Below are 13,064 nucleotides of genomic sequence, written 5' to 3'. Positions count from 1 at the left end.
GGGATCTTCCTGACCCAGGAATCGAACCCAGGTCTCCCACATTGCAGGCAGATTCTTTACTGGCTGAGCCACCAGAGAAGCCCCAGCAAATGTGTATTTAAGGGAAATAGAATGGGGAGAAGACAAGTATTTGCCCAAGAGATGGACTGAGCTTAATTTAAAATGTACCGAGGACTTGGTGTCTGTGTGTGTGTCAGTCACTCAGTTGTGTCCAGTTCTCTGCGACCCCATGGACTGTAGCCCCCCAGGCTTCTCTGTTCATGGGATTCTCCAGACAAGAATCCTGGAGTGGGTTGCCATTCCCTTCTCCAGGGGATCTTCCCGACCCAGGGATTGAACCTGGTTCTCCCACATTGCAGGCACATTCTTTACCATCTGAGGCACCAGGGAAGCCCAAGGACTTGGTATCTGTCTCCATTCCAGCGCCAAGTAGAAATATCCCCAGTTCCGATTGTCTCAGTGTGTGGGGGCCACTTAGGAGAATAGAGTGAAAAGAATTAGTGTCCATTTCCCCAGCTATTCCCCCATTTGATAAATGTCCCTCCTCAGAGAGGCCTCTTGGCAGACTGTTCAGAAGGTGGCCTGCATTTTGTTTCTTTGTCAGCTGAATTGGATTAGAAACGCAGGAAGGCTTCCAGGCTTCCGCTTACACATTTAACATGCCTCTTAAGAAACAATTGAGGAGAAAAAGGCAGTTGTGGTCAGTGTGGGGCCATTGGACTCATTCCTTAGATCAATTAGGATTAGGTCTGAGAACTCTGCTACACAGGGGCTTAAAATCTGGAATTTATTTCGCTGCGATGTGCAGAGTCTGGAAAGGGCTTCACAGAGCGTGCAGGCCACAGGGCCACTCAGCTCTCCCCTCAGAAAGGGCTCTGCAAGGCGGCCCTTTCCTCATGGCCCCTCCTGCTGCGGAGTGCCAGCCATCACATCTTTATCCCGGGTTGGCAGTAGGAGGACAGATGAAGGAGGGTGTAGTCGTCTTCCACCCTCCCGTGGTTGCTGGGAATCCTTGGCCTTCCTCTCCTCACACTGTATTACTCCAGCCTCCGCCTCCTTGTGGCCTTCTCCTCGCTACATGGCTGTGCCTTGTCCTCTTTTTATAAGGACACCTGTTAGTGGATCTAGCTGTGTTGTGTTAGTTGCATTAGTTGTGTTAGTTAGTCGTGTCCGACTCTTTGCGACCCCAAGAGCTCACTAGGTTCCCCTGTCCGTGGGATTTCCCAGGCAAGAATACTGGAGTGGGTTTTTATTCCCTTCTCCAGAGGATTGTCCCAAACCCAGGGATCGAACCCAGGTCTACCCACATTGCAGACAGATTCTTTACCATCTGAGCCACTAGGGAAGACCCACTCCAATCTTTTATGACTTCATCTCAGCTTAACATCTTAGTTACATCTGTAAAGATCCTATTTCTAACAGGTTCATATTCTGATTTTCCAGGTAGATGTGAAATTAGATGGGGACACCATTCCTCCACAGGTACCAAGGAGGAGAAGAGAATGGGTCTGGGGGTAGCAGCTTGATTCCTCAGACTTTGCAGTGAAGAAGCGCTAACAAAATTATCCCCAAATAGATGGATTTGTTGGGAGCTGGCCAAACTGAGGTGTTCACTGAGACACGTGAGCTGCTGGATGTGCTTGCTGAGAAGTGGCTAGATTCTGTGCCTCTGGGGCAGAGAGAGGGCATAGGGAGGGCTCTGGAGAGACTGGCTTGAGTCTGATTTATGGATCTGCTGCTGCCTAGAGTGTGGGCACATTCACTGCTCTGGGCCTCAAGCTTATCTGTAAAATGGGATAATGTCTACATAGAGGGTCTTTTAAAGACTGAGAAAGAGCATGTCTCTTAAGTACAAATGTTGTCCTGAGCTCACAGTAGCATGTAAGTAAGAAGTGATAGCCATCATCCAGACCGTTGTTTTTTCCCTGTCTGTTAGAATCTTATGGTTGCAAGTGACAGAAATTCAACTTCAGACCAGTTTTCTTGATTAAAGAAGCTGGACTAGCCTCAGGCACAGCCCCAGTGGGACTAACGATATCACCCAGGACCTGGGTTTCTTAGGCTCTGCCCTGTCTTTTATTGTTCTCAGACTTTAGACTCTCACTGCACTGGTGAGATGCCATCGTTGTGTCAGACTCTACCTCCTCACAAGAAACAGCCCAGAGAAAGTTAGAGAAGCTCTTTCTTAGCTCCTAAGGAGAAATAGGAGGGTCCTGGCAACACCCTCTTCAGGCTGTTGGCTCTGAGTGGGTCACTATCCATCCCTGAACCAATTACTAGTAAGGGGTCATGCAGGTGGTGTGAGCCAATCAGGGCCTGCCCTGGGAATTTGGAGTGGTTCAGCCCCACCCCTCTCCTGAACCACATGGTGAGAATGAGAGTGTGGGAGGAGGAGAAATGGATGCAGGGACCAATCCAGGAATGTCCCGCACACTCAGGTCATGGGGTTCGGGGACGCTCAAGAAGGCCACTGTCAGAAGTTCACCCTTCATCACCATCCTCAGGGCAGGGGGCAGATCACTAAGATCAGGCTGGGAACCAGACCAGAGTCAACAAATCAGAGTGTCTGCACAGCTGTGTGAGCTGGCAGGTCTCCTGACCTCTGGAACCTCAGGACTCTGGCTGGGGAAATGTGACAGCCTAGAAAATGTTGGCTCCAGAATCTATTTCACATTGTCCATCCATTCCTGGATGCCATCTCCACTAGTGGAGGCTGTTTTCTAGGAACCTCCGCCATGTGATTGGGTTTAAGCCCTTTGTTCACTTCCTGGAATCAAGTAGGGAACTGATGCTCTTCTAAGCTGAGAATTTCCGGAGACATCTTGCTTGTGATGCTGTGCCCTCTTGTGGAAGGCTCTAGTGTGATGTGGTGGTGGAAGGGAGTGCTTCCTGGCCCCAGAGCAAAGCCAGAAGTGTGCAGCCAGGATGATGAGGGGGACAGACTGGAACCCTACCTGTTAACTTGTAACAACTAGCACCACTAATTCCCCTGGCTTTATTTTTTTCTCCTAACACTAAGCATGCTCTAGTCTACTCCAGTATTGACTTCTGCTTTCAGCTACCCTCCCCTCTGGAATGAAAGCTCTGAGGGCAGGGACTCTGACCTGTTTTGCTCATCAGTGTTTCCCAGCATCAGCTGATGGCACTCAATTCAGTAATGTTGAATTCACGAAAACAAGTTTAAGTGGTTTAAATTAATGAACTCCTTTCCCATCATTCTTACTGTTTCTGGATTTGAAATCGTCAGTGGCAACAATATTTCCCGCATCATTAAGAGTTCTTCCCTACAGCGGGGAGCTGCTCCCCACACCTTCAGAGCAGGTTTAGTCAAAGCGGGGAGCTGCAGACGGACCGTCACCAGGGGGAGCAGCAGGCATGTTCTGCAGGTGCTGAAGGAGACGCTGCACCGGGCGCATCCTTGGCTGGAGATCCAGGAGATTGTCTTGGAGGGCGGGAAGGGATGCATAAGGAAGGGGAGAGACCTTTTTTTTTTTTTTTTTTCAAAGGAAGACCACTCAAAGAGCTTGTCAGAACTCTGGGACTTAGCTTGAAAACCTCAGTCTGGAGTTTTAGGGGTACCATTTTCCTCCTTTTTAAATCTCAGTTATATTTTATCAGTTATTCATGGTCTGCTGTTTAAATAAGATAGCCAGGAGCTAAACTAGATTAATGATGGCAGCTAACATTGATTGTGTGCTTATAAGATGCCAGGCTCTGTGATAAATTCTTCCCGTGGTTGATCCAAATCTCCCCTTGGTTAAAGAGGATGTTCTCAGTGTCCCTGCATTACAGAGGCTGAGGCTAAGAGAGGTGACCCAGCCTGCCCAGAGTCACACAGCTGGTGGGGACGGGGATTTGAACTGGCTTCTGTCTGCCCTCAGGGCAGGGCTCTTAACCAGTATTCTCTGCTTTAGCCATCTGTGCCTCAATTCAAGGTATTATGATTCAGAGGGAGGAGTTTCAACTTCTGATTCAGGTTACAATCAACTTCAGTTTGTACGCTAGAGCATGCTGAGTGAGAAGGGCATTTGTATTTGTTTTCTGGGGCTGCCTTAACAAATGGCCACAGGCACACTGAAGTTTATTCCCTCAGTGCTCTGGACGCCAGAAGTCCAAAATCAAGGTTTCAAGCAGGGCCGTGCCCCACTGAAGTCTCCTGGGGCTTCTGGTGGCTCCAAGCGTTCCTGGGCTTCTGCCTGCATCACTCCAATCTCTGCCTCCCTCTTACATAGCTCCCCTCTGTGTTTTTCTTCTTCCTCTGCATCTTCTCTTTGTCCTGTGGGGATGCTTGTCATTGGATTTAGAACCCACCCAGTTAATCTTGGATGATCTCCTCATCTTAAGGTCCTTAATTACACCTGCAAAGACCCTTTTCCCAAGCAAGTTTCTGTTCACAGGTATCTGAAGTCAGGATGTGGACATACCATTTTAGGAACCACAGTTCAGACCACTGCAGTGTTCTTCATATTTGCACACCAGAGGAGATAAACGTCTAGAAAGGACAGGAACAACTACTTACTGAGACCTACTATGTGCCTGCGACAGTTATAATTAGAGTTGCTTATTTTATGCCTACCGTGTGTTAGGCACTTTCCCTGTATTCATTTCACCCTCACAGCATCCCCGTGCTTATCCCCATTTCCCAGATGAGAAAACTGAGGCATAGGAAGAAATCAGGTAACCAAACCAAGGTAATGGAGCCAGTGAATAGTGGCCTTAGGGCCAGAACCCAGCAATCCAGTGGCCTTGCTCCTAAGCAGCCTGCCTGCCTGCTGTCCCCCTTCTGTCCTCACAGTTCCCCTTCTAGGTGGAGGTGCCTACTCCCCCATTTTACAAGTGAGCCTGAAGCCTGGAGAGGTCAAATGCCTTGCCAGAGGTCACACAGCTCACCAGTGGGGGCTTAGTCTCCAGTTCATACCTTCTTACTCCATGCCTAGTACTTTTCCTTCTGTGGCAAGCTGTTTTATAGCACATGGCTTTAACCTCTGTGTTGGGTAATCAAGGCAATATCCACGTTATATCACCTTACATACAGGCTTGCTCATGGTAGGCATGCACAGGTATGTGTTAGATAACACCATGTCACGAAGACTCTATCCAGAGTTTGGTGAAACCATTCTTACTAAAGCATTCGTATTCTTTTCAGAAGTTTTTTTGTGTATCTTATCTCAGATAGAATTTATTCCTAATCCCATGGTGATAATCACTGTCGTTGAAACTATTATGATTTTTGTCAATTAATGAAACTCCAGTACGGGGAAATTTTCTCTTTTAACATCTGTATTAGTTTCCTAGGACTGCTGTTACAAATTTTGGGTGGCTTAAGCAACAGAAATGTATTCAGTCAGAGTTTTGGAGGCTAGAAGTCTGAAGTCAGGGTGTTGCAGGACTTTGTGCTCTGGAGGCTCTAGGGGAGGGTGCTTCCTGCTTCTTCCAGCTTCTGGTGGTTCCTGGTGTCCTTGGCTTGTGGCCGCATCACCCCAGTCTCTGCAGTCATCTTCTCCCCGTGTTTGTCTGTCTTTCCTCTTATAAGGACACCAGTCATTAGAGCCCACCTGACTCTACTGTGACCTCATCTTAACTAATTATATCTGCAAAGACCCTATTTCCGAATGAAGTCACATTCTCAGGTGGTAAGAGGGGCATGGATTTGGGGAACGGGCACGCCAGCGCCTCACCCTTCCTGGAGCAGTTTCCCAGCTGTAGGCTTTTGTGTCCAGAAACAACTGAAGTGTATGGTGTGTGGCCGAAGCTTCCCCTTCACAAGCTTCGTTCCCGTGGGGAATGAGGGACGATGCTGGGCGAGCTGGGGCTCACGCCGAGGCTCGCACATGGGGAGACCGAGGTGCTCTGGGGCCCCCAGAAGCAGCCCGTTGGTTCTCTGACTGTGGGACTCTGCGAGATGTCAGGGCAGGGGGAGAAGGATGGAGCACCAGCCGCATACAGGAAGTTAGTGTCACGGGTGAGGACTTGGCTGGTCGGGGAGAGGCTACATATGGGAAGAGGAAACTACTTGGAAACTACAGACTTCCATGGTGACCAGGGGCAGGACGAGTCTGTAAAGTAGATGGAGACAGTCCCACGGAGGGCAGGAGGGCGGGAGGAGTTGATGAAGCAGGGAGTTGGTGAGAGTGTCAGATGGGGTGAGAAGAGAGGACAGAACATTGTCCAGTGAGTTTGGAGGCCAGGAGAGGGTTGGAGACCCTAGCGAGAGCTGTTTACTGAGGGGGTGCAGCCCACTCCAGTGTTCCAGCCTGGAGTGTCCCAGGGACAGAGGAGCCTGGTGGGCTACCCTCTATGGGGTCGCACAGAGTCTGACACTACTGAAGCGACTTAGCAGCAGGAGGAGACACAGCTGGACGGGAGTGGGAGACAGGAGGATAGCCAACTCCCGACCAAGCTGAGCTGCAGGGGGCAGGGTGGGGGAGTGGCTGGATGGCCCTGGAAGGTCAGGATTTGACTTTATTTCATGAAGGTAAGAGAGAAAGAAACATAGATCAGTTTCGGGGTAAGTGTCTGATTGATGATATAGGTTGAACCCTCTGCTCTGTGCTTCTCTGTGCTGTGGCCAGTGATTGACGGGGGAGTAGGGCCTGGGCTGTGCCCTGCGGCATCTCTCTGCCCCGTGTTGCCGAGTCCAGCCGCCCTGGATCCACGGAGCTGCTGAACCTTTCCCTGGGCCCGAGGCCAGCAAGGGAGAGCTCTCCTTGGTCACAAGCCCCTACAGTCAGCTGCTTGTTCTTTCTCTTTTCAGATGGATGAGATCAAGGGGAAAGATCGTGTGATTCTGGCCTTGGAGAAGGAGCTCGGTGTGCAGACTGGGCAGACCCAGAAGCTGCTGCTTCAGAAAGAGGCTTTGGATGAGCAGCTGGTTCAGGTCAGAGAGGCTGAGCGGTACCACGGTAGTCCAAAGAGAGAGCTCCCGCCTGGCATAGGGGACATGGCCGAGCTCATGGGCGTCCAGGTGAGGGGCTCACGAACCACTGGGGCCATCGAGCTGACCGCCTGCCCATTCCTCCCACTGGTCATTCTTCTGGCGAACTTGCCTGCCTGCCTTCCACCCATCCCTCCTCCTTCCTTCCCTTCCATCTGCGTACCCTTCCTTCTCGCCCTTACCCCTCCCACTACAAGTGCAGACATTCACTGCGGCCAGGCCCAGTGCTAGGCACAGGGAGTGTGGAGAAGAACAGGCTGCTCTTGCCTCTCATGGTCTTAGAGTTCAATTGAAAAGAAAGAAAGGAAAGCATGAGAGCTGAGTATCCAGTAAGAGCTCAGAAAGGGACCCGGTGAGGACAGGACATGATTTAAAGGCAGAGCTCCCTGCCCAGCAGAGGGATCAGCCAGCAGGGATCAACCTGGGGCCACAGGTGGTAATTAAGAGGCACAGAGGAGGCTGAAGCTACAGGCATTCGTTCATTTACTCATTCATTCACTAAATACTCAAGTGTCTGTCGGGCAGGCTGTGTGCAGACACCACGTGAGGTCCTAGCATCTCAGTGGTGAGTGAGGTGGGCACAGTGTCTGCCCTTGAGGAGCATCCTGGTGATGTGCCTTCATCAGAGATGCTCGGAGAGCAGGGGCTGGGATGAAAGGTCCCCAGGTCTTAGGGAGCCACTGGAGGGTTTGCGGTCTCATCGCCTTGGAGCTGGTCTTTCCACATGTTGCTCGACTTAGGGGAGCCCCAGCACGGCTGACAGTCCCCCTAATGAGGAGTTCACCTTTGTCCTGAGAGTTTTCCAAGAAGAGTCCATGAAGCACTCTGACTCAGTTAAGCTTTTTCAAAGTACATTCGTGTCTTGATTCTATTTTAGGATCAACATATGGACGAGCGAGACGTGCGGCGATTTCAGCTAAAAATTGCTGAGCTGAATTCGGTGATACGGAAGCTGGAAGACAGAAATACCCTCTTGGCAGACGAGAGGAATGAACTGGTAATCAGCACCCCCACCCCAAGAGGCAGATGGAGCCTGTGGGTTTCGGGAGAGCAGTCCTGGAGCCACAAACCAAGCCCTAAACAAGAAGTTAATACACAGGCCGTCTGGTTTTCTCTACTTTCCCCTGATTTTTTCTGATTAAAAATCTAACATATATGTATATAAAAAAAAACAACTAACACATGCTTGTTTAAGAAACCTGTTAGTACCCTTAGTTCTGCAGGAATTTATCCTGAGTTGACAATCAGAGAAGTTCAGTGAGGGGTCCATGGAGAGGGTGTTCATTTCAGTGTTGTCTCTTTATAGTCAGCAACCAAAACTGAACCAAAATGAAACCAAACCCCAGTTGTTCGATCCTCGAGTACTGATAAAAATAATTATGAAACATTTATGCAGTGAATTGCATGCAGTCATTAAGAATGGTGTTTTAGATCATATTTAACTGCCGTGGAAATTTGTCCACAGTAAATTAAATGATAAAAGCAGTTTACAGAACAAAAATACATTATCGTCATCCTGGATATTGGAAGTTGTTTTAGATGGTGTGATTATGGACAGTTTCTATTTTTTGCTTATCTATTTACTTTCTTTTGCATAAAAGTTCACATAGTTGTAATTTTAAAAGTAGTAAATGTGGGCTTCTGGTTAAAAAATATCTCAAGTAAAAATAGTAACTTCTTGAACACGTTTAAATTTGCAGGATAAACAAACTAATTTTTATGGAGTGGTAGTCAATATATAAACTTCTTGACAAATACCTCATAGTATTTCTCTTTATTCTAAATTTTATTATAAAAGTAAGTATATCTGTATTTTTGAAACACATGGAGATAAAAAGTGTTAATAAGTGTCACTTCTTCATGGTTTTAACAGGATCAGAATAATTTCATTTCCTTCCAGTATCTTTAAAGGCATATTTTTATATAGCTTTCATCAGACAGTCCATCTCATATTATGTCTCTACTTATTGTGTAAATATTCATGAGCTTAAAAAAAATCCCTCATGAGAAGCAAAATAGTTTGCTAAATGGATTAGAAAACATACCTTGTTTGAAACAATTCAGACCTTCTGAAATATTTAAAGAAAGAATTGATAAGCTTGCCAGAACTGGGATCTTTTTTTTAAAATTTATTTTTAATTGGAGGATAATTGCTTTACAGTGTCGTGCTGGTTTCTGCCATACAACAGCGTGAATCAGCCATAAGTATATGTATGTCCCCTCTTTCTTTAACCTCCTTCCCACTCTCACCATTCAACCCTTCTCGGTTGTCACAAAGTACCAGGTTGAGCTCCCTGTGTTACATGGCAACTTCCCACTAGCTGTCTTTTTTTATCTGTTTTTTAAAATCTATTTACACGTGGTAGTGTGTATGTGTCAGCACTACTTTCTCAGTTCGTCCCACCTTCTCTTTCCCCTGCTGTGTCCGTGAGTCTGCTTTCTATGTGAGCATCTCTGTTTTTGCACTACCAATAGGTTCCTCAGTACCATTTTCCTAGAATTAATATATATTCGTTAACATGCAATATTTGTTTTTCTATTTCTGACTTAACTTCACTCTGTATAACAAGTTCTAGGTTTGTCCACCTCACTAGAACTGACTCAAATTCGTTCCTTTTTACGACTGAGTAATATTCCATTTTACATATGTGTACCACAGCTTCTTTATTCATTCATTTGTCAGAGGACATCTAAGTTGTTTCCATACTGTAAATAGCAGTGCTGGGATCTTAAAATCATGAGATAACTACTGTTAATAGTTTGAGGCATGTCTGACATGCTTTTAATGTTTGTGTGAATGTCTTGACACCCATGAAGAGCCTTTTTTGTTGTTATTTTATGGTTACACAAAGGATAGCTTCCCTGTGTATTATTGTTCTGCAACTTGCTTTTTCCCCTTGAGTATCAATTACCCCATTTACCAGCAATGCCTGAAGATCTCCCTTCGTCTTTGTAACAGCTGTGTTGAACTCTGACTGTGTGGCCAAACCATGGTTTATTCAACCTTTCCTCTACTGGTAAAGATTTAGGCCATTTCAAGTTTCTCTGCTATTGTACACAATGCCCCACAGATAATACATTTTTTATTTTAGCCTCTTGAACCTTTATTTCTGCAGGATAGATGTCTAGAGGTACAATGTATGAGTCAAGGTACATTTTACATCTTAATGACTACCATCAGTGTTTCATCTTAACTTTCACATCGTGGTGACCCAAAGCAGAGGTCTGCAGTCAGTCCCCTGTGTTTGGTTCTTGGTTCTGGCACTTTCTGTGTGACCTTGAGCACGTCACCCCACCTCTCTGTGGCCAGGTTGTCTGTGAAATGGGGATGGGAAGGAGCCCTTCCTGGGATCGAGGTGAGGGTTAAAGGAGAGGGGATGCCCGGACACATGGTGAGTACCTGATAGGTGCAGTGGGTCTTGTAACTGTCATCATGTTGATGAATATTTGTTTCTAATTTTCATCCATTAAAATAACCCCGCAGAAGCTATTCCCATGCATTTAGTTCTCGCAACAAGTGTCTGAGGCAGATACTGCCATTGTTGTTGTTCTGTCACTCAGCCATGCTGGGCTCCTTGCAACCCCATGGACTGCAGCATACCAGGCTTCCCTGTCCTTCACTGTCTCCTGGAGTTTGCTACTATTAGTTTGCTACTATTATTCCCATCTTATAGATGAGAAAACTGAGGCTGAAAGTTTGGCTGTGGTCTTGCAGCTAGTGTGTGTGTCGCTGAGGACACTGTATGCAGAAGGAAGAAGAGTGGGTGCTTCTAGTTGTGCAGTCTCCCAGTCCCTGCTCCGTGTCCCCCTCCACCATCATTTCTCGTGTCTCTGTCTCACTGGACTGGCCTGCACACAGCAGTCAGAGTGATGGATTGTTCTAGAAGGCAGATTCAACCACAGAATACTTGTGCCTCAAAGCCTTTGGCCAGAGGAGAGTGGGTGAGGAGGGCTGGCGAGCTGGGGGTGGAAACCAATGATAGCGTTCTCAGCTCCCTAAATCAGGCCTCACCAGGCCCACCCAGCTCTTCCCATCCCCCACATTCCGTGTTCCCAGTGCCGTCCGTGAAGCTCCTTGGACGTGCCATGTTCTTGCCCCTTCTGAACCCCTGAAAGTGTGTCCCTCCTGTCTGGAACATCCATGAGGACCTGTCTCATGGTCTTCTTACCTCTGCTACCATCCTTGCTCTCTTCCCCCATCTCTTGGACAGTCACCCCCGTGGTGTCTTCCCTTTGACACAGCCCCCAGAGCAGGACCTGGGCCCAAGAGGGGCCCTCCAGATGCTGACCAGGTGAGAGGTTGGAGGGACACCCCACCAGTCACAGGGACCATGCTCAGAAGACTCGGGGAGCAGCTCAGGGCCGGGTTCTATCCCATCTGTCTCATACCCGCAGCACTGAGCCGGGCCCAGGGATCCTCTGTTGTCTGAAGAGTGCTGAGCTCTCAGCTGAGTCTGTACCTGGGGAGAAATGCTGGCCAGGAGGAGCTAGATGGCTGGACTGACCTTTATGCATGTGAACCTTGACCTCTAGGGGTTGTGCCTGGAGGCAAGGGAAGAGTGGATGCCGCTCAGGCCACTTGCCAGCAGGGTGACCTGAGGCAGATCTCTGGGTCTCCGTGTTGGGCTGTACCCCTTCCTCTTGCCTTGCCGGAGGCCTTGTGAGGCTCAGGTGGGAGCCTGTGTCTGGAAGCCAGGTATCTGTGGGCTCTTCCTGGTGTTTGCATCACACAGGCCACGTGGTCCCCACAGGGGCGGCTCCAGCCAGGTGGGATCTCCACTGGCCTCCACAGCTGGGTCTTACAGCTGCTGCCCTCTGTGCCTGTCTGATCGCAGCTGAAACGCTCCCGCGAGACAGAGGTCCAGCTGAAGCCCCTGGTGGAGAAGAACAAGCGGATGAACAAGAAGAATGAGGACCTGCTACAGAGCATCCAGAGGATGGAAGAGAAGATTAAGAACCTCACGCGGGAAAACGTGGAGATGGTGAGTCATGGACCCAGAGCGCTTGTCTCCGCCTGGGCTCCTCCAGCCTCTGACCCAAGCAGTCCCAAGTTCTCCGGGGCCACCTCCCACCCGCCCCCTCACCCCAACCTATCCTCCCTGCCTCTGTCCCCAGAATTCACAGCGCTGTGGGCATCTGTGCCCGATGGAGCGTGTACCAGGCGCCTGACAGCAGGTCTGCACTTCCAATCTGCCATCTCCATGTGGGGTCCTTAGGCCCAGCCCTTTTCTCTCAGCTTCCTCGTCCCTGAGATGGGATTGAGAACATCAGTGCTGCAGGGTCAGGGAGAGGGTGGAGTGATGGTACAGAAGGTTCTCACAGAAGACCTGGCACACTGGGGCAGCTCAGCGGGTCAATGATTACGGTTTTGCTCCAAGTGCTTAGAATCAGGGCCTTTCATTTGCTCCAGCAAGAATGATTGGTCTTTGTGGTCAGAGTGGTGTCTTGCAGCTGATGGTTTAAGGAATACTCTGAGTTTCATTGTCCAAAGTAGTCTCAAGCATGCCTATTGTATGGCTGAGAAGACTGAGGCTCCGGGAGATGGAACACCCTTCTCCCTGTTCCCTGGAAGGTCCAGGTGTGAGTGTGCGTTGTTACCACGTGGCGTGCTCTCTTCCCCCAGCACCCAAGCTTTCTAGGCTCAGGGCAGACGTCCACCTCTCCCACCCCGTTGCCTGCTAGCCCTTCCTGTCAGCAGTGGGCACAGTCAGCCCTGCCTCGAGCCTGGCTCTGGTCTGCAGCTGTCCACTCCTCCAGCATGGGGACCAGGGAGCAGTCATCCCTCCCTCCATCCTTCCATCCCGTATCCCCAAGCCCACACTCCGTGCCCTGACGCACAGTGGGTCCCTGACAAGGGTTGTAGATGAGTGGCCCTGCAATGTCCTCTCTTCCCTTGGCTGCAGAAAGAGAAACTGTCAGCCCAGGCGTCCCTGAAGAGGCACACTTCCTTGAACGACCTCAGTCTGACACGGGACGAGCAGGAGATCGAGTTCCTGAGGCTGCAGGTGCTGGAGCAGCAGCACGTCATTGACGATCTCTCACTGGTATGTCTGCGCCTGCGCCGGTGCCAAGCCCTCCGTGGGGTGCCAGGAGACATGGGCCTCCAGAATGGCATCAGGGCTGCAGGCAA

General features: G+C 49.2%; 1 protein-coding gene across 3 annotated transcripts in view; it reads left to right on the top strand.

The window, feature by feature from the left end:
- JAKMIP1 (janus kinase and microtubule interacting protein 1) overlaps positions 1–13,064 on the top strand; it is a 126,542-nt gene that overhangs the window by 63,777 nt on the left and 49,701 nt on the right. For all 3 annotated transcript variants that reach the window (XM_061145164.1, XM_061145166.1, XM_061145165.1), the window contains 4 exons: positions 6,755–6,964; positions 7,812–7,931; positions 11,770–11,916; positions 12,838–12,978. In XM_061145164.1, coding sequence (XP_061001147.1) covers positions 6,755–6,964; positions 7,812–7,931; positions 11,770–11,916; positions 12,838–12,978 — 618 coding nt within the window. The remainder of the gene's footprint in view (positions 1–6,754; positions 6,965–7,811; positions 7,932–11,769; positions 11,917–12,837; positions 12,979–13,064) is intronic.

The sequence above is a fragment of the Dama dama genome, chromosome 6 (genome assembly GCF_033118175.1).
Source record: "Dama dama isolate Ldn47 chromosome 6, ASM3311817v1, whole genome shotgun sequence".
Classification (NCBI taxonomy): Eukaryota; Metazoa; Chordata; class Mammalia; order Artiodactyla; family Cervidae; genus Dama; species Dama dama.
This window is presented reverse-complemented; position numbering and strand designations above follow the sequence as displayed.